Source organism: Leuciscus leuciscus (assembly GCF_965113295.1).
Source record: "Leuciscus leuciscus genome assembly, chromosome: 6".
NCBI classification, from domain to species: Eukaryota; Metazoa; Chordata; class Actinopteri; order Cypriniformes; family Leuciscidae; genus Leuciscus; species Leuciscus leuciscus.
In genome coordinates this window covers 23,353,108-23,375,931 of record NC_138730.1, presented here as the reverse complement: position 1 = coordinate 23,375,931, position 22,824 = coordinate 23,353,108, and the positions used below count along the sequence as shown (strand labels likewise).

The following is a 22,824-nucleotide window of genomic DNA, read 5'->3' as shown; positions in this document are numbered from 1 at the left end:
ACAATTTGTGCTCGTACTCACAGAAAACTGCAAAGCCAGTTAGTTTTGTGTACAATATGATATCATCAGATGTTTAGTGAACTGACTGTGGGTGGTCCGTGGGCATGTCGTTTGAGGCTGAGACTATATACTGTCACATATAGAAGGTGTATTTTCCTGTAAATGTGGAAGAAATAGATCACTTCACAAAAGGCACATAAACAATGTGATGATATACTTTTTGATATTTTATGATACAATGTGAAAGTGTTGAAATAAAGGAAAAATGCTTATTTTGGCTATGATACCAAATATTTATTTCAATATATATTAAGACATATCCTCAGTTAAAATACAATGCTAAACAAAACCCCAACAAGGCAAAACTTCCAAATATCTGTCAATGGGTTCAACTGAAAGGCCATTTCTCTGATTTATCGGATCTGGTTTAGAGCACTAATAAAGGAAGTGTGTCAATAACACTCAAATTATAACCCACTGATCTCTTTCACATCTCAGTTTGCTGGCAAAGTTACAAATACTTATTTACAGGGATAAAAAGATTTAATGATTATCCTGTTGATTCCGCAGAAAGTACCAGCCATCACTATTAAAAGGCATCATTTACAAAAGAAAAGCAAAACTAAACAAATCCTTTAGTTACAGTACATACAGTATTAAGTCACCATGCATATGTAAGGACAGGTTAAAGCCATAATGTGGGGTACAATTATACTGTACAAGCACATATAAAACTTTAAAATGTGTTGGTTCTGATTCACTCTTTTAAAACAGACACATTAAAATAGGTATACTATATAATTGAAATCTAAGTTCAATTAAAAAAAACCCAACATCATATAAATGACACTGTACATGAATTAGGTAAATATGTCAGTCCCCTTTTTCAACATACATTCTTATTTGGCAATATTTATGTATATTACAACATGATCCTAACAAGGATGTAAACAATGAGCTTAGAACTGTTTAGAAATACACATGCCACACAGGACAAATCCTAACATTGTCTATTATGTGGATTTTATTAAAACTTTAGTTTATGCAGCACTTGTCATTATGCAATGACTGTGTCCGTTTTCCAATGCCACAGACAGTGGTTATTTAAAGCAAAGTCAATGAACATCTGTCAATTCTGCACCATAATAATTACAGCAGCAACTTTTTGTACAGTTACTGCAAGATGGAGCTAAGTAATCACCAGCTAATAGGCATGTAGTTCTTTTTGAGGCACTCTATGAATATGATTATTAGTGTTTTTTTAGTTGTTTACAAAAATAAGCAATGAATTCCCACTAGTACCTTTGGGGGCCTCCTATTGCTCTTATATTGTGTATGCTGCTCTGCAATGTGCAGTGAAGTATGAGTCATTTGTTTATGCCCACACGCTTAACAATGAAGACGACGACGCACCTCAATAGCTATATAACCCCATTCTGCCAGGCAAAATGGGGGGGACAACCAAGAAAATATGCCCACTACATCACTGTAAACATACAGCAATGGACCATAAAACACAATTATACCTGTGCTAAAAGCACACTAGTACAAAATACAGGGGCTTGCAAATCAATATATACGAGTGAAATAGTGCTTATTGGCCTGTGGAACCAAATAACAGTTCTATATTACACAAAGGCAATACGACATTAATATCTGAAGAATGTATTGTTCTCTGCATTACAATGCCAAAGGCTGAGTCTCTATAAATTCATTGTCTCTATGCCAGCAAAGAGCGCTTTCAGCTGTTTGAATGAAAATAGCTCATTCATGGTCACCAAAACACACAGTGCATATGGTTAAACAAGCCCACCAAACAAAACATCCATTTGGTTAAAACGCTGTCGCTAAAACCTTCTGTAAACATCACAATAACATTCTCCTATTTGTCTAAAAGCTATGAGTCTGATTGAAAGACCGTATTAAATATTTCATAGCGACATAGTGAAAACAGTTATTTTCCTTAAGCATGTGATTGAGTGGTCCAGTATACATACAAATATTTATATTCAGAAAATATATATAAATTTACAACGTTTTTAAAAGCACCCACGTTGCCATGAGACAACAGACAGATTCCGATAAGACAATGAATTCGATAACAAAATGAATCTGGAAAATCAAAGGCAAATCAAACAATCACCTTAACCAAACAGCCTCAAATTTTCTATTTTGTGCTTATGTTTCCGTAACGAGACCTACAGAATGTAGATTGAAAATGCACAACGTTGCCTTATGTTTTCTGGAGAGTTCATGTGTGTCTAAAGGACCGGGAATGTAGATTTACCCAGAATGACTAGCTCTACTCATTCCCTTAACAGAGCCTCCAGTCTTCAGAGTTCAGAGAGCGGGACAACTCTTAGGATTGGTACGGAAAGGGGCTTCTGTCACTCTTTGAAAGTCAAAATGGGGGGAGGTGTAGGGGAGGGTTTGAAAAAGTGAGGCAGGTTCCTGGTGTTATCCGGACTAGGTCCTCTGTCAGGCAGCAGGATGATGTTGCCTTTCCTGCGTAGGGTGGAGTCTCGACTGGAGGTGGTAGAGAGAGTTTCCGAGGTGGCTTCACTGCTGGCTTCCACCGGTGTGACTCGGATAGTGGTGATACTCTGTTGGCGGTGGTGATGGTGGAAATGGGGATGATGGGGGTTGCTGATGTCAGGTAGGCTCCGGTTGCCATCTATGGAGCCGTAGCCATCTTTCAATGACTCGCAGCTTTCAGAGTCCCGGTTCAGGTCGTTGAGCTCAAGCGACTGCCGGATGCTGACCCGCTCCTGCGGTTTCCACCTCCAGGACCCACTGCCATCTGTGGATGGTGGTTTAACCACGGGCTTGCTCTCAGGGTGCGCCTCCACTCGAACAATGCCCGAGTTAGGTTCCTGATCCATCAGGGCTTTGTAACGGATGGATCCAGTACAACTCACGGTGCTGCCCTCACTTTTAGGACTACCATGCAACATGCCTTGCTGCTTGGACATTGCGATGACCTGCATTATACGTGGCTGGCTGTTAGTCCGGCAGACGGTGCTCTTCTCTGCCACCTTCAACCATTTTGACCGTGCTGACCCACCCCCTCCCCCACCATCATTCTCCTCTCCACAATCCTCCTGAGGTGAGGAGCTCACATACTCTTGGGCCTCCTCAGGGATGTGCACCAGTTGAGAGGATCCTGGTCGTGACTGGATAGATACCCTGGCTCCACCAGCTAGGCCACCAGAGTTATTATGATTGGCTAATGGCACAGCACTAGCGGCAAGCTTCATGTACTGTCCGGGAGGTCCACCACGGAGTTCACCATCCAAGCCCACAGCTGAGGGTTCAGAGCTGCAGCGGAGCTCCATGTTTCGCTGGGGAGAAAGTGGTCCAGCCTCATTCTCCATCACCTGCAGAGACATCTTGCGGTTCTCGTTCTTGGTCTTCCATTGTGAGAGCAGCTGCTTGGAACGTGTGGAGTCCATGGAGGCATGGATAGCGGCGTGGCGGCGAGGCACTGGTTCTTCAAATCCGGTTGAGTGCACGCGAGGCAGGGTGTTACTGAACGTCACAAAGCTCTCCTTGCAGAGAGGACTGGGTGGCGTAATGCACTCCACCTCTGTGCTTGCCCTCTTCAAGCTGGACATGGAGTTCTCTCTGTAGGACGGGCCACGTAGCAGGATACTTTCAGAGCGTGCCGAGGTGGGACGTTCCCGCATGCTCAGGCTCTTAGGTGGCAGTAAGCGTGGTGGATCTGTGTTCAAGTTGGGTAGAGGTCTCAGAGGCTCCCGCATAGAAGGTGGAGGCACCACTGGCTGGGGCTGTGGTGGAGGCTGTGGTGGCTGTGGTTGCCGGAGAGGAGGATGTGTATGTGTCTTCAAAGATGTGTCTTCACTAGGTTTAAAATTCCCGACTGCATACAGACCCTAAAGTAGTGCAAAAAGGTATCATTTTTACTTCAATGAATCAATGCCGATAAAGTTAAGATGCCATAAAGTTGTTAGTCAGGATAGTGATACTATACTTATTTTTTTGCACATGAAATTAAGGCTCTGAGAGATACTTGCACAGTCTGTTCAAAAGGTTGTATTCCCTGCTGAAAAAACCCTCTAGATGTTTAAGCTGGTCAAGCTGGTCTCCCAGCCTGGCCAAGTGGGTGTTTGGCTGATTAAGCTCAGTAGCCGGCAAGACACCCAGCCTGACCACCTGTAAAGTACCCAAACCCCTCTAGGACCAGTCGACAGACCAGCCTGACCAGAAGATTTTGTTTTTCTTTTCCTAACAGAGTTGTCCTAAGGTCCAATGTCACCAGTAATTGTTTTGCCAAGACATATTTTCAACATTAATACTACCTGAGTGATTGACAGCCTTTTTATGTCAGTACGGTTCCCCTACAGACTAAGGTGCATTATGAGCCTAAATTAACTTCTGAGAACTTTCCTCATACTGTCTATGGTCTACACTCTGAATGTGGGACTTCACAGTCAAGAGTATCAAACAGCATTACAAAGATAATCTCTTGGCCTGATTAATGTACTTTATGTTAAGCAAACAATAAAACCAGGACCTGATGTACTGATTTGTCTCAGCTTCGTTAATTTCTCCTAAAGGTGTATTGCCATTGTTGTCGGTGTTAGAAACCACGGGATGTACATAGCCCTCAGAGCAGATTGAGCAGAGAGTAAGCAGAGAGAGTGAGAGAAAACGAAAGAAATGGTGGGAGGTATGTGAGGGGTGTGTGTGGGTGGAGAGCTGAAAAGGAGCCACAAGGGATTTGCATGTGTGAGCTATTTTTACCTCTATTAAAACAGCATTGTCTTATAGCACCTTGCTAATTCTCTATGATTCTTCTCCAGAGTCAGGTTAAATAGAGACTTATGGATCAGTCATAGGATTATGAAATGAATTATCATTCTCACATTGCCTTTGTTTCTGCATTGCTGTGACAGCAGGACTCACCAGGTAGACGGCTATGCTCCCTCCGATAAGAAAGCCACAGTAGACATCCACGGCATGGTTCTTGAACTGAATGATACGAGTAAGGCCACAGATAATGCCGCAGATGATGAAGGAGAACACCAGGAGTGGCTTCAGGAGCTTGGATGAGTCAGTCAGAGTGGCATTAAAGTACATCTGTGGAAGGAGACCAGCCTTTTGACTGAAGTTTTAGGAAATTCTTAATAGTGGAAAGGACAGTGAGATTATTTGGCAAGCAGTTAGAAATCGCTTGAGTCAACTGTGCCATGAGTCAAGTGGATTACTTACGGAGATGTACACAGCCGCAAAGGCTGCCAGAGTGGCATGCTGAGATGGGAAGGACTTCCTGTAAAGAGAGACAGACCGCCTTGTTAGATCATTAGATCTTTTTCACACTGAGCACATTTGAGGTACTGTACCATGCTAAAGGACAGATGGGAACGGAAAGCCACAGATGATCAAGTCCACAGTGCCACAATTCTTATAGTGTGGCAAACAGAATCAGGGCTTTTGATTTCCAAAAATGTTCTCATAAAACCAAGAGATATGTCTGGATATGCATGTCTGCTTGATATTCTGGAGAGACATTTCAATACACATCACAGTAGTGTAAGCCTTCGGGGACACACGCAACACACTGACCCTCTTTGCGTAACATTTTTATGTTATAAAAAATGTCTGCACAACATATAATTGTGGCTAATGAGAGTGCATGAAATTAGTGGAAGATTGAAAAGCAGAGCTGTGCAAATGGATGTGAGTGGGTGTGCTGGAATGGGCAGTCATGTTTGTGAGTGAAGCATCAAGACTCAACCCTGTGTGGGTTTTACAGGAACTCCATGTGCCAGAGGACAGCGCCACATTCATTCTGCTGCCTTCACATTTATCTACACGGTTTACACCAATGATTTTATACAAATCAATTGATCCATTTAGACCTTTACTGTAAATGGAGTTGTTGCGCAGCAGGTCCAATTAAATTTGGTCAGCCACAATATGTCTAATCATCTTTGCTTGGTTATATTGTTATCTCCCACACACCATTATCAGAGTTTCTGAGCCAGTTTTTCATAAGGTCAGTCTTGCAGCATTGATTATGCATTGGGTCGACAAACTACAACATGACACAGATACCGCCCTCTGACCTGCCGGCGTTGATGGCAGCTGGATCAGGCCCAGAGCAGATGTCATCCACAATGAAAGAGTTCTCATCACAGGAAGTGTTGAGGCTGGTGTAGTTGGGCTTGCACACAGTAAGGAAGTAGGGGGCGTGATATCCTGTAGCCAGCTGGATAATATCTGTGATGAGTGCTGTGACACACAGGCCAAACACGTGGACCCCTGCAAATGAGACACAGACATAGACACACACAGAGACAGACAGACAGACACACACACACACACACACACACACACACACACACACCTTTTTCAAACACTAGATTTCATAAGTAGCAAGTAGAATTCATAAGCTTTTAATAAAATAGATGGAACTTTCATTATTACTAGTAAACTCAATTTAGTACAAGACTATAAAAAAGACAGAATGAGTCAAGATCAAGAGTGTATTATTCCAAACAATATTTATACAAGCTATATGGCTTTTTATAAAGTCACAAAGGACAGAAAAATATACACCCACCCACAAACCTCACAGCCCGTCGGATGTAAGAGTTGAAATTGCAGCCAGCTGCATTTATGTTAGCCTCTGTTTTGATGCTGATATTTCTTCTGGCCAAGCAGCAGTACAGGATCCCTTCCCCAATCATAATCTGTGGGAAGATGGTCATCTGTGTTTACCCAAACATACAACACTGTCATAAAACTCCCATCCCTCCTCTCGTGGCTTCCAGGGGTCATTTCTAATAGAATCACTGACACATCAACCCCATTACTGTAATTAAAGTAATCCCTCTCATCTATCCATTCATTCATAGCCATATGAGGGGGATTTCATCCAAAACTGTAAAAACCGATGAGGGGAAGGGGGTATCTTGTAAGTCGTTCGGGCCTCCACTAATGCAAAGACTAAAATGTTAATTCCATGAAAAATGAAAAGCAGAAACCCATAGATTTACATGTAAATGCTTCTGCTGTGAATGACGAGATAGAGAGTGAAAGAGATGAACAAGTGATCATACCCCCCTGAGATCACGCTTGCCACACACCTACAGTCAAGTGCAGCACTCGAGTGTAGCAGGCACTACCGTAACAGCTGGAGCTACCAGCAGGACACACATTCACATGCTGCCTGCTAGCACAGGCTCAGCCATCATACCCATACAACACTGAGGCACAAAACTCAGCTGGGTGATTTGATTTAACATCAAGAGAGTGTTGTTGAGTGATTAGACATGGAGCAAAAGTTAAAATTATAACTTAAATATTTGTGCTGAGATTTTGAGGGTGCTCAGACTGATCGTCTAACGATTGCTATCGGCCGATAATCGCTTCTAATGACTCAATCTGCAATCGCTCAATTTGCCGATCTCAGAAACCAATCTCATGATGAGGACACATAGAGATGAATACCTTCTTAATCTCTGCTGTCTCAAAACACATGTATAACAGTATTTTGGATCCATGCATCAGGTCTTAAAGGATTAGTTCACTTCAGAATTCAAATGTCCTGATAATTTACTCACCCGCACGTCATCCAAGATCTTCATGTCTTTCTTTCTTCAGTCGAAAAGAAATTAAGGTTTTGGAGGAAAACATTCCAGGATTTTTCTCCAAATAGTGAACTTCAATGGAGTACAACGGTTTGAAGGTCCAAATTGCAGTTTCAATGCAGCTTCAAAGGGCTCTACACGATCCCGGCCGAGGAATAAGGGGTCTTATCTAGCGAAACGATCTGTCATTTTCTATAAAAAAAGAATATTATATATATTATATACAGTGGGTACGGAAAGTGTTCAGACCCCCTTAAATGTTTCACTCTTTGTTATATTGCAGCCATTTGCTAAAATCATTTAAGTTCATTTTTTCCTCATTATTGCACACACAGCACCCCATATTGACAGAAAAACACAGAATTGTTGACATTTTTGCACATTTATTAAAAAAGAAAAACTGAAATATCACATGGTCCTAAGTATTCAGACCCTTTGCTCAGTATTTAGTAGAAGCACCCTTTTGATCTAATACAGCCATGAGTCTTTTTGGGAAAGATGCAACAAGTTTTTCACACCTGGATTTGGGTATCCTCTGCCATTCCTCCTTGCAGATCCTCTCCAGTTCTGTCAGGTTTGGATGGTAAACGTTGGTGGACAGCCATTTTCAGGTCTCTCCAGAGATGCTCAATTGGGTTTAAGTCAGGGCTCTGGCTGGGCAATTCAAGAACAGTCACGGAGTTGTTGTGAAGCCACTCCGTCGTTATTTTAGCTGTGTTCTTAGGGTCATTGTCTTGTTGGAAGGTGAACCCTCGGCCCAGTCTGAGGTCCAGAGCACTCTGGAGAAGGTTTTCGTCCAGGATATCCCTGTACTTGGCCGCATTCATCTTTCCCTCGATTACAACCAGTCGTCCCTGCAGCTGAAAAACACCCCCACAGCATGATGCTGCCACCACCATGCTTCACTGTTGAGACTGTATTGGACAGGTGATGAGCAGTGCCTGGTTTTCTCCACACATACCGCTTAGAATTAAGGCCAAAAAGTTCTATCTTGGTCTCATCAGACCAGAGAATCTTATTTATCACCATCTTGGAGTCCTTCAGGTGTGCTTTCATGTGTCTTGCACTCAGGAGAGGCTTCCGTCGGGTCACTCTGCCATAAAGCCCCGACTGGTGGATGGCTGCAGTGTTGGTTGACTTACTACAACTTTCTCCCATCTCCCGACTGCATCTCTGAAGCTCAGCCACAGTAATCTTTGGGTTCTTCTTTACCTCTCTCACCTCTTCTCCCCCGCTAGCTCAGTTTGGCCGGACGGCCAGCTCTAGGAAGGGTTCTGGTCGTCCCAAACGTCTTCCATTTAAGGATTATGGAGGCCACTGTGCTCTTAGGAACCTTAAGTGCAGCAGAAATTTTTTTTTGTAACCTTGGCCAGATCTGTGCCTTGCCACAATTCTGTCTCTGAGCTCTTCAGGCAGTTCCTTTGACCTCATGATTCTCATTTGCTCTGGCATGCACGGTGAGCTGTAAGGTCTTATAGAGACAGGTGTGTGGCTTTCCAAATCAAGTCCAATCAGTATAATCAAACACAGCTGGACTCAAATGAAGGTGTAGAACCATCTCAAGGATGATCAGAAGAAATGGACAGCACCTGAGTTAAATATATGAGTGTCACAGCAAAGGGTCTGAATACTTAGGACCATGTGATATTTCAGATTTTCTTTTTTAATAAATGTGCAAAAATGTCAACAATTCTGTGTTTTTCTGTCAATATGGGGTGCTGTGTGTACAATAATGAGAAAAAAAAAAAGAACTTAAATGATTTTAGCAAATGGCTGCAATATAACAAAGAGTGAAAAATGGTCTGAATATTTTCCGTACCCACTGTATATATATATATACTTTTTAACCACAATGATCCTCTTGCATTAGTACTAGGAAGTACCAACCTGTTTTTTACAAAGCGAACGTGTAAAGACTAAATTGATTAAATGCTAACCTTTCAACGTGATTACGTAATGCGTGGCGCATCGCAGAACTAGTGCAAGATGAGCATTTGTGGTTAAAAAGTATATACAGTGCTATGCATAAATTTAGACACCCATGCTAAAGTTGACTAAAAAGAGGAATACAAAATCATCTTTTGGAAATTGAACTTAATGCCTTAATTAAAGAAATTAGGAAAAATCCAAACTTTAAGGACACCAATTTTCTTTGTGAATGAATAATGTCACATAGAATCAGAATAATGAATAATGTATCGTAAATAAATAAATGTTCTTCCTTAAAATACAGGGTGCATAAGTCTGGACACCCCTATGTTAAATTCCCATAGAGGCAGGCAGATTTTTATTTTTAAAGGCCAGTTACTTCATGGATCCAGGATACTATGCATCCTGATAAATTTCCTTGGCCTTTGGAATTAAAATAGCCCCACATCATCACATAGCCTTCACCATACCTAGAGATTGGCATGTAGTACTTTCCATAAGATCATCTCTCAATGCAAATCAAACCAGCTATTAGGCTAACTGAAATAAAACCATGCCAATCTCTTGGTATGGTGAAGGCTATGTGATGATGTGGGGCTATTTTAATTCCAAAGGCCAAGGAAATTTATCAGGATGCATAGTATCCTGGATCCATGAAGTAACTGGCCTTTAAAAATAAAAATCTGCCTGCCTCTATGGGAATTTAACATAGGGGTGTCCAGACTTATGCACCCTGTATTTTAAGGAAGAACATTTATTTATTTACGATACATTATTCATTCACAAAGAAAATTAGTGTCCTTAAAGGTTGGATTTTTCCTAATTTTTTTAATTAAGGCATTAAGTTCAATTTCCAAAAGATGATTTTTTATTATCAAGCGTAGCGTTAGTTCTGGCAGGTCACGTTAGTCAAGCTCTCATCAGCTGACCCTCAGCTGATCCACATCTACCTATAGGAATACGACGCCTATCACCATATACATATATAAGCTCCTTCAGTATTATCAGCAGCAGCTATCACGTTTCTCAGGAGCTAATTACCCATCTCCATCCCCCAGCTCCTCTCGCCCAGTCAGGATTTGACATTCTGATTCCCCTTGAATCAGAATAATTATCTAATAATGTTGTACTTTAAAATCTTGAATTAAATATATTTGCAAATTTTCATGTTGGTTCTGTTCTGTTTACCCCAAGGGGGATTATTGCTGCTCTCCCTGCTCTTATCCATGCTAGGCTGCCCAGAACGGAACCATACCGCCAATCCAAACTGTATGCTAATTGTCAATCATATTTGACGGTAGTGGTCCTGACAGAACCTCTTTTTAGTCAACTTTAGCATGGGTGTCTAAACTTATGCATAGCACTGTATATATATATATATATATATATATATATATATATATATATATATATATATATAATTTTTTGTTGTTGTTGAAAATGACAGATCATTTCGCTAGATAAGACCCTTATTCCTCATCTGGGATCATGTAGAGCCCTTTAAAGCTGCATTGAATGCAATTTAGACATTTTAATTCTGAAGTGAACTAATCCTTTAAAGTGACAGCAGCCTATAAATACCTGTTGCTGTCTGTGTCATTAATGGTAATCAAACAACAAAAGACAAAGAGAAAATCGCTCACTGTTCTTGAAAGAATAACTTTTGTAACTTTAATTGTAAGGATTAATCCGTATTTAATTAATTCAGGGAAGACTAGATTATGCCAGAATTCAGGCCTTGAATTTATGACTGTAAAATCCTGATTGGAACCTCCCTATAAATAATTCTACATGATAAAAATAAGGTTTCATATAGACCCCATGATCGGTATCGGTAACTGTTATTGGTGATCGGTTGATCGTTTATCTGTGATCGGCCCCAACAATTCTGATCAGAGCACCCTTAGGAGATTTGTACTCATGCTTCATTGCAGACCCAAGTCTCCTTTCATTTACAGTGGCTGACAAATGCATAAGGCACAGGATAACCAACAGTGATAGCACTTAAAAGAGCGTAGCCGCCTTGCAAAATTAATTAGGCCAGTATGGTGGAGCACCTAATGTGATGAAAACACCCAAGCGACATGCTGAGGAGTTGATGAAACAAATATGTCATTAAACATTAAACGAATCTGCTCTCTGATGAATATAGGTGGAGCGAGGCAATTTTTTAAGATGATGTTGATGAGACCAACAGTGGAATAACAAACTTTGAAAAAGCCATTGTGAATACATAAGCAGCTGGGACAATGCCATAAAACTATATTTTTTTGGCTCGGATCTATTAATAAAAAACAACAACATTAAAATTCAATTCACATATTTCTATTCATCATGAATTTATATTAATTAATTAATTAATTAATTAGCGTAGCTGTCAATAGAGGAACAGAACTCTCTCAGATTTCATTAAAAAGATATTCATTTGTGTTCCGAAGATGAACAAAAGTCTTACTGGTTTGGAAGGAAGTAATTAATGACAGAATAAAAATTTTTGGGTGAACTAACCCTTTAACTCCATAAACTCGATCACTTTATGAGCCAAACCCAAACAACAAGTATGATTTCAAAAGACTATAACCGTTATCACAAACCGTATGTAACAGTAATGTATCAGGTGAGCTATCAGGTAATGTGATGGTAATGGGATGTTAACACGTTATCAAATTAACACGTTTATTTCAGCCTTCACCAAGCAGTTCATGTTCAGAAATATGCTTCCTTTACACACAGCTCACTGTGCGTGTCTATGTTACTCGTGCTGTTTGTGAAATTACAGTCTGAAAAAAAGATTTCAAACTATTATTAATATTTTCTGCATTGTAAACACTGAGCTTATGGTAAAATTATGCACAATACTCACAATCACGAGCTGAAATTCAGGCACTGCAAAGACTGATACTTGGTGTCTGTGTATCAATACAATATTCCCATGCAAAACATTGTGATACTATGCATGATGTATTGATTTTTTCACCCTATCTTTACTGTCACTTTTGATCAATTTAATGTATCCTTGCTGAATAAAATGATTAATTTCTTTTAAAAAAATCTTACTGGCCTTAAACTTTTTAATCTTACTGGCCTTAAATGGTAGTATGACTCTCAAAAGCTACACTTTCCAAACATTTCCAAACTTCTAAGTTTTGAAAGTTTGAAAGGAAATGTGATAATTAGCTATTGGAGATATTTCTATCGAGTTGCCTTAAATTTGCAGTGACACTCTTGTAAACCTCAACATGTACAGATGGTGAAAAGCAATTGAGGACAATCTATTAGACTCATGAGTTCATCACCCAGGGTCTTGATAATACACTCACAACATGCCTGGAGAGGCTTAGAGCCTTGTCGCCCAGCTAATGCTCGAAATGCATGCTGGGAAGGCGGTAGTCAAAACTTCAGTGACAGTTTGGGGAAAAGACAAAATGCAAAAGAGACAGGCAAAGAGCATAAAAGAAAGAGATAGAGAAAGAAAGAAAGAAAGAAAGAAAGAAAGAAAGAAAGAAAGAAAGAAAGAAAGAAAGAAAGAAAGAAAGAAAGAAAGAAAGAAAGCGAGAGATGAATATATGCTAACAACAATTTAGATGAGGTGAAAGCTGAGAAACTTAGGCTATGTTTACAAGGAAACGATCTGAACCGAAAACGCAAAAGTGGCGTTGCGTTATCACTTTTTATTCTGCGTTTAGACGAGCATTATGGGGGGGAAATCTGCGTGCATATGGTGACGCAAAAGTGTGTGAAATTCGATGTAGTATGCACTCCAGGCGGCTAGGTGGCAATGTGAAGCACTGCCACACAACAACACCAAGTCCGCGCGCCTGCGTACAACCTAGCAGTCTAGCAGACTTTTGTGATTTACCCTTTAGACGGGAACGCGACGGTGGAGCGTTTTTAAGATTTCCACTCTGGAGGGTGGTTTCACTTTTTTGCGCTTTTAAGCCCCAAAAACGCCGTCGGCGTCTAAACGAAAGGCACATTTGATAAAATATTTTTACGTTTTCTCCCGCAAGCGTTCTCATGTAAACTGGGCCATACTCAAAGGTAGGGTAGGCAATGTTTTTCATAAACACTTTTTGTTATACTGGATGAGACTCTCTTCACATCCTTATAATAATCAATAAGAGAAGTGGGCTAAATATTAAAACATTTACATATTCTATGGAAGTCTCAGGACCAATTTTTTTTTCATCCAGTCATTGCATTCGGTCCTGCCTGTCAACATATGTATTTCTAAACCTCCACGCACCCTGCTTGCTCAGACATCACACCTCATCAGTGTGTTCTGTAAGGCTATGCAGAGTTGTAGACAGACAGTCACTGCGTTCACACCATGTCATAACTGTAATTACAAGATGGCAACCCCTGACGTTCTACCCGGAGCTGTTCATGTCCTCAGACTCAGATTTATGTGCTTCTATGGCAACACTATCAATGGCTAAATGAATCTGCAGCAGTCAGGTGGTACAAGTCAGAGCTCTGTAAGTGGTTTATATTTATTATTATTGTAGTGTTATGTGCTTTGTTAATTTAATGCCATCTCTCGTGATGCTTTGCTACGGAGCCCCGCACATGACATGCAAGAACAAAAAGTAAATCGTGCGCACGATTTAGCCAACTATTTTTTCCCTGCATATCATGTGCAGGGCTCCATACTTTGCAGACTCTGCTGTGTGCGTTCATGTGTTTTGAAGAAAGCGTGGCTTTGGAGAGCACTCTGAAGGGAGGGTGGGATCTTATGATTTCAAAGCTAGCTTGCTACTGCTAGCCTCTCTGAAATTGCCAACCCTACCTTTAATTACGTAATTTTTACACTTACATTGGCATATCTGTATATTAGCTTTGAAGACATCTTAGTCAAATATACTGATGACTCATCCTACACTACACAGACTTTTGTCCAATCAGATCCTCTCCAGAATGAGAATGTCCCTCCCCCTAATGCCGGAGACACACTTAATGACTAGCTGAAACATTCTAAGACAGAACTGAACACACTTACAGACTGTTTCCAATGACTAGAGCAGATATTCAACACAGACTGTGAACACCGACTGAACGCAACTGTTTCAGACGTTTGGGCATGATCAGTCGTAAGTATCAAATTACATTCATAATCAGCCTTACAGTCGTTAAGTGTGTCCCCGGCTTTGTGTCACCTGCAAAAGACTAGGAAGCTGCAAATCATTGTTCATGGCTAAGATGAGACTAAAGCCATCAAGCAATTTCATAGGCCTTTTGACTTGAAAAACATGCAAAACTAGCAACAATTTACAACCAAATACAGCTAAAAATCATCTGCCACGTTCAACTTCAGGTGACTACATAGAAATTGTCATTTTGTCATATGTCATTATGAGTCATACCATCAAAAATAGACAACTTAGTATTCACTTTAATATTCATCTTTGCCCATCGAAACTGAGATCAAACACTAAGCCTGCATGAATAAGTAAGAGTGCCCTCTAAACAAAATAAGAGCAAGAGTGGCACTAAGGCATTTACCGTTGCTGCCGGCCCGGCGAAAGCCAGACTGAAGAGCATGAGGAAGGGGATGACCTCCTTTGTGGGCTCAATGTAAGGCATGCTGAGACTCCGGTCATTGCAGCTGTAGCCTGAACGCACTGGCTTAAAAATGTCTGTCAACTCCAAGAAGTACAAGCTGACCACTGAGGACACCAGAATCGGGAGCTGAAGAGATAAAACAGAGGGAATATGATAAATATGCAAGATGAGAAGTGAACAACAATAACATTATGCTAAATTTATCAAATGGTGCACAGCACAGTCCCATAGACTCATCCAGGCTTGAAAACCGTTGCAAACGTGATAGAAAGTAATTATTCCATTGACAAGGTAATCAGCACAATTATAGCACAATGGAAGCACAGCGTCTGATCATGTGACTTTTGAACTGTATTTTGCCACGGTTTCATGCTTAGGATTTCAGTGATAACAGATTAAGCTTTCGATCCGCTGTTATCCTTTTAAGTCGCAATCCGTAAAAGTTGTTCTCATTAATCGAAAACGCTGTTGGTGTTGAAGAAGGAAATGCATTGGGAGATCCTTGCATCTAAAAACCTGGCTGTGTAGATCAGCGTTACGTTGGTAAATGAGCTTCATACTCTGATACATGTAATGAGGGTTTGGATGAAACTATGCTGGAGTTATATCCCTTAAGGCTTTTTACACACTTCAACGATACCAGGTTCATGCTAAGGTTAGACAGAAGATGTGTGATTACGGCAGAATGAAGGTTATTCTCAGGTGAATATGCATGGAACGTCTTTAAATATCGTAGAATTGCTGTTGTCATTGACACGGTTCACCCAACAGTATCTCAGTGAACAAGGATCAGCTGGAAATGTCATAGCAGCAGCAGTGCTCCAATGAGGAAATATATTGCGCTGTGCTATGCAAAGTGGAAATGTGCCACGTACTGAATTATTATGAAACTTGAACGGACAGCGTGAAGATCAAAGGTGGGGGTAGGGGGTTTAATTACTGTAATCAACCCCCTTCTAAAAAGGGGATAGCATCTGCAGAAAAAGCCCCAGTGGTCTAAACTCCTATTGATGCTACATTTTACAGCACAGATACTAATAACCTCTATGATACTGTACTGGATTGATTAGCATATACTCTTACCAGTCATAACCATTACTAATTCTGTACTTTGACTGTACAGATGTTAAACAGTGACTTGCAATTAAAAGGGTTTTAAACTTAAATCATTTGTAGTTAATATTTTCAACAAGTTACTAAAACTTGACTTATAATGCACATACACCAGAACAAAACTTTGTTGTAATTCATCAAAACTTGTCATGTTTTATGACAATAATGCAACAACTGAAATTACATTTTTAAAACAATTTACTTTTTAAACAACATTTGTTGCTTGCAACAAATATAAAAATGTTCAAGAGTGCACATGCATGTCTTTATATAGGAATGCACAATATATTGGTTATCGGCTGATATTTGAGATTTTTTATTATTATTTATCAATATATTGTCATAAATGGATATTTAATAGGGCATGCTGATATCCACAATTTTTACGTTTACCTTTGCTGTCATCTAATGATCACTTAATGTTAATATTTACAAACATAATGAACATTCTGTTTTGATGGTTTAATGTTATTGTAGCACTTTATTTTAGATTTCTGTGTTTTTTAAAAATATTTTTTATAAAATGGTATGGGATTTTATTATCAGCTATTTATTGGTTATTGTCCTGAAATAATATGCTAATCGGTATTGGCCATTGATATTGGTATCTGCACATCTGTGTCTAAAACCCAAAATAAAATCATATTAATGTCACATACAAAACACCGCGTTTTATTCCAAACAGCATTAATGGGTTAAAAAAAATGATGGCTGAGCAAATGAACAAGAACCAATTTGGTATTTACATCATTATAAGTAATTGTGGAAACTTTTTGTAAGAATGCGGGCATGTACTACAACCTAAAGTCAAGTGAGATCTGTCAGCACATTGTGTACATTAAATATGAAGTTTTCAGGAACAATCTCTCTCTCCCTCTCCCTCTCTCTCTCTCCCTCTCTCTCAAATGAAGTTAAAATTCACGGCCATATTGTAATTTATTTAGTAAACTGAAACATTAGTGAAACGGGGAAGTTAATTAGCCAAAATAAGTGAAGTGAAGCAGATTAAATTACTCTGTTTTTAATTCATTTTCTGCTTAGGACAGAAACAAGGTCTCTGCATGCAGCAAGGAAACTCTATAGAAGGCAACCAGGTCACACCTGGGGACATGATATTAATGTCAATGCAGCCAGTGAGCTTTGATTCTGTCTGATCTGACAAAACAGAGACTATTCCAAGTTAACTGTTTACAGAAGCTTTTTACACTTGGTTTACATTGGATCTGGAGCATGAATGTATCATAAAATCTTTCTCACTGTCAAAATGATAAAGATAATCTGTATAAATATATCTGTAAATATCAATACATATGTTGTTGTTAAAGGCATAACAATATGAGTAAAGCATTATGTCAGTCATTAAGTTTTTACAATCAGGCACTCACAAATCTTGTCTACAGTATATGGGGAAAAAGATTTTTATATGTAGGCTATCTTACATCTTGTTAGCTCCCACATTCTCAAATGAAAATTTACTTTTAAAGCAGAATAGAAAGACAATGTCAATCGTGCATGATCATGCTGTTTAATACATAGAACAGAATGTTTAATATTCTTCAATATTAAAAAAATAGGGAATTCAGTACTGCAGCTTGACAAGTAAACAAGACAGATCAAAGACTGCCAGCATTACCTCCACGACACCAGCCATCAGCACTCATTTGTTTGTGATATCTAGGGCACGTCAGATTGGCCTTCATTTAATAACTGCCTATTTTCTAACCTCATTTATGCTCAATGGTGCCCTCTTAACTCAGTAATAGACAACATTGTTTTTTTACCAAGACTTATTTTCAGAATATTTCCCGTTCTGTTTTATAAGCAATATGGATTATTCCCTTTACCTTGACTTTGAAGTAATAGCCTACTTTACTAAGGCCATGTTGCCTATATGCCAATGAACCTTACAATCAGGAAAAGAGTGTTTTTGAATGGCTGACATCAAAAAGCAAGCCAAACTTGATGCGCAAAAGCCAGCAAACAATTGTTCCACGTATTTCCCCACACATAGCCTGGCTATCCCCTTAACATTAACATGACACAACAAGTGCAATGCATTTTGTCCTTCTCATGACCATAACTGCATATGCCTATGTAAAGTTAACGAGCAGTCATGCAGAATGAACACAGACTGTGGTTCCAATCCGCTTGATTGCTTTGATTTCGAACGTGACCATCGCGTGAAGGAAGACCACCATACCCTTAACTCTCGTCTATTAATCAGACATACTACATAAGAAACATCTCTGTCAATGTGTAGGCTACTAGACTCACTTACCTCCACGAAATAAAAGCACGGCAGCAAGGTAACGCTGTCTTTGGTCATCCTGCCTTTGAGTCTTTCCTTCGCAGACATGATAAACGGTACGTCCCTTTATAACGCGGTGCGTGAAGAGAGGAATAGTGAATTTGTCCCCTTGTGCAGTAAACGCGCTCCTTCAGGCTGTCGCTTTCTCCATCCCCAAGTGCGCCTTTACTGCGGATACAGACACACGGAAAGATGCTGTCTCAAACCTGGCGACATCATGACTGAAACCATGACAACACAATCACCATCCCCTGAGGACGCGCCGATGGAGATCTTAACAGTGTCCAACAGCGATTAATGTTTCAAACCAACACTCAAACCTTCTGATTAGAGGCAATATGCTGACCAGATGACGTCAGAGGTGTGCTAAAAACCCATTTTCACCAGAAGCGCGCGCACGTGTGTGTGTGTGTGTGTGTGAGAGGTGGGGGCGTTCACGCTTGTTCACACTATCATGATTGTCAAATGGCTCAAATACGGCTCAGAGGATGTAAGCTGATTATATGTAGCCTATATAACTCTGTAATGATTTTCCCAGCCATAAATACACTGGAAGCATTAGGCATGAGGTAAAATACCTCATATCCACCGCTGGTCTTTTAAATAGCATGGACGTGAAAATTACAAATGCAGTTTTTGGTAGGCTTTTAGAGTCTCTCAACAATATTGCATTCAACATGAAACAATCCCTTAACGATTATTGCAGTGCGCCACGGACCACTGCACTTAAAATAAACATCTCAGACCTCATACAAACATGCCCTTCTGCCAAATATGCACAAAGTAATAAAGAGCCTATTATAAAATGACAATCTGTCTGGAGTTCTACATAACTAGCCAACAATTGACAATTGTTTTATTCAGTATATAACTCAGGGTTTTCTTAAATGTTCTCCTAAACTCATTCAGAGAGAAATGAGAAATAGCACAAACTCCAACATGAATCTACTTTTCTTTGAATTTAGTTTCAGTGGGCAAACACGCCATCTAGTGGATATTTCATGATGACAATCTTATAGATGGATTAGTGGCGACCGCAAGCATTTTAAAATGTAGCCCACATCCAACTTTATCAAGTTATTAGTATAAGCTTTAAAGCAGAGTCAAATAGGTTATGGTACTAAATAATTAATCGTCTGCATGTTAAACAGTTCACAAACTCTACATTATCGGCTAGTTTTACTTGCTGTCTGCCTACTTACAAAAATAATGTAGATTAATAATAATAATAATAATAATGTTAAGAATTAAGAGATTATAATAATATAATAATGTTAAGAGATTATAATAATGTATTAGTAACGTTGAGTAGCTGGAGAAGGGCAGACAGCAATGATTTTGCCTGATATCAACAATGCAGAATCCTAACTGTGAAAGACTTGTGCATGATCTGCTGGACTCTAAAAGTGATACCACCTTTGTCACTCAAGGTGTAAGTAATGCTCTTAAGGCACAATCAAGTAAGATTGAAACTACTACTATGCTTGGTAAAGATACAATTGTGGAAAGCAAGAGAGTGTCAGGGTTGCAAGCACGAGTATATGAATCAGGTAGTTTTATTGAGCTTCCTCCTGCTTACACCAGATATTACATGTGAACCGTGAAATCACAAAGAAATGGAGTCATATCTGTCAAGTATTGCAGATAAGGTACCACCTTTAAAATATTGTGAAATTGGTCTGTTAATATGCTGGCTAGTAGTCGATGGCTCATTGACAGGTGATTGTTGGAAAAGATGAACCCTTTGCTGTGTGAACTGATTTGGGATGGAGTATTGTTGGGTGTTTATCTTCACATCTTGATTTGCCTGAAGAAAGCAGTCTATGTCACCACCTTGCAACCAAAGAACTTCCTCCTGTCACTCCTACAGACGTGATTTGTGTTTTCTAGACGGACCTCAAGGACATTAACAAAGAGAGAATGAAGGTATCTCAAGATGACATTCCTTTTCTCAAAAAAAATGAAGGAAAGCATTCATAAACATGCATGGACATTATTCTATTCTACCAAGTAATAAACAATTGGCCATGGCTAGACTTGACTATCTAAAGAGAAGGATGTCTAAGGATGAAATGTACAGGAACGGTATAAGGAATTTATGAGTGAGATCATTCAAAGAGGGGATGCAAAGGAAGTAAATGACTGTGGCAAAGAAGGATTTCGTCAACATCCCATGATCTCATGTGTGATGTGGAAAAAATGTATCACCAATTTCATGTGAATGAATCTGACAGAGATTACCTGCGTTTTCTCTGGTGGAATGACGGGAAGTTCAATCAAAATCCTCTTGAATTTCGAATGAAGGAATTTCATTTTTGTGAATCATTTTTGGTGCCGCCTCCTCTTCAGGGTGTGCAAACTTTGGCCTGAAGCAAAACAAGAACAGCCTTTTATACCCTCTGTTGTCAGTTGATGTCTGTGTTTACGTTTGTTGAAACATGCTCGCATTGTTACACCATCTGTCTGTACCTGAGTTTATTTTATTATTAAAGACATTTTGTATTGGAACCTGTTATCTTCATCTTGTGACAGAGGTAGGCTTTGTTACTCAGATTATCCAGAGTCCTTAAAATATCCTTAAATATCCATCATTCCAAAGAACCACCCTGTCACTAAAGTGATTATTGCACATTATCATGAAAAGGTCAAACATTGAGGAAAAGGATTCACCAAATTGAAAGGCCTATACAAAAGCTGGTACTGTTAATGGAAAACAAATGTAACTAGAGTACTTTCTCTTAAAGTATTTAAACACCTGTGTTTTGGATGAAATTATTTTCTTTTCATGTTTAATGTGTAATTGAGGGCTTTTATATCTGGAAATCATTCATGTTTAAGTACATGGTAAGATTTGGTGGGAGTGTAACGAATCCTGATGTTTGTTTAATTTTTTCATATTTCTTTTTTACAGTGGTTCATGATACGTTGTTGTGTGATGGCTCTACGGAATGAGAACAATAAACATACTGTGAATCATCAGTCAACCGTTTATTAATTAGGACTCCTCAGTGGGAAAAAAGCTTATTTAATTAATCGACAGCCTACCAGCTAATCTTCAACATGTTTTCCATTAAACATTTGCTTTGGATTGATCTATTTAGTTTACAGTTTACACTGAAAAAAAATGCTGTTTTATAAGAGAAGTCATGGACAATTTTGCGACAGGCAGGATTCAGTTCTCATTCAATTTGATGGTAGGCTATACACAAAGAGTGATTGACTGTCACACAACTCTGACCAAGTTGGCCGTTACGCTTTCTCCAATGGTAGAACCCTGGTATCTCCCAATAATAAGACCATCTCTGGTGTTACAGACAGACTGGGAAGAGAGGTGTAAAATATGTGAAAATGTTTGTTTTTTTGTTTTTTTGCAAGCATGAAAATGTATTACTAAGTATTATTAAACATAATACTTAAGAGACAGCTAGGTAGAAAAGGTGGCATGACAAAAGGTACATCAGAGAAGGAACGCCATTCCAGAGCGGAAGCAACTTTTCAGATTTTGATTAAAGTTTACCATGATTTTTTTGCAACTTGCACGGTTTACTTGTTCACCACAAGATTAGTAATGTACACTAACAAAGTAAATAGGGTCAATTTTGATTTCATGACGACTTTAAACTATGAAACTAAAATTGACAGTAGGTGGCGTCAATATCATAATGAGTGAGTCTTTGGGGTGCATCAGAAATCACACTTCCCTATTAAATAAATCCAAATTCACAGAATATTCAAAGAATAGACAAAAAGTACCTGGATGACCTACTGCTTCCAGTGAGATTCTGAAGTGTGCATACGATGGACAATTTCTATTCAATGAAGCCGCGGGAGAGGATTTGTGAATAGTGAAGTAGGCCTAGCCTACGTATGTTGTGAAGTAATTATTCAAAATAAGTACCTAAGAGAGTATGTGATTTCTGATGCAGCCACTGCTCCTTTCAACCCATTTGTTCAAATCGGCTGATTCATTTAAGAACGAAGACTGTTTTTATGAATGGGTCATTGAATCATTGACTCGCTGGATTCGTTCAAAAGCGCTGAATGACTTTTTCTGCTGTGACTGTTCTATTTTTGTCAATTTTGACAATATAAAATGTACGTCACTTAATAACTAAAACATAGCATATTTTTTTTACATTTATTTATTATTTTATACACCGTTGGGTATAAAATAGTGATGATCTTAAAAGGAAAAAAAAATTACTTCTGGATGCTGCGACGACAAGGCCTATTTCAAAACCGAACGGTCCGACTTACAACTGGACAGGTGCCCTACTAGTGACTCACCTTTAGTAC

At 39.4% G+C, this 22,824-nt stretch overlaps 1 protein-coding gene across 1 annotated transcript; it reads right to left on the bottom strand.

The window, feature by feature from the left end:
• Positions 1 to 282: 282 nt before the first annotated feature.
• Positions 283 to 18,912, bottom strand: plppr4a (phospholipid phosphatase related 4a). Its single transcript, XM_082173336.1, has 7 exons — positions 18,499 to 18,912; positions 15,048 to 15,233; positions 6,587 to 6,716; positions 6,090 to 6,285; positions 5,233 to 5,290; positions 4,927 to 5,100; positions 283 to 3,893 (listed from the first exon to the last, which is right to left on the bottom strand). The coding sequence occupies exons 1-7, from the start codon at positions 18,574 to 18,576 to the stop codon at positions 2,388 to 2,390; spliced, it is 2,328 nt and encodes a 775-aa protein (XP_082029462.1). The 5' UTR covers positions 18,577 to 18,912; the 3' UTR covers positions 283 to 2,387.
• Positions 18,913 to 22,824: the final 3,912 nt, after the last annotated feature.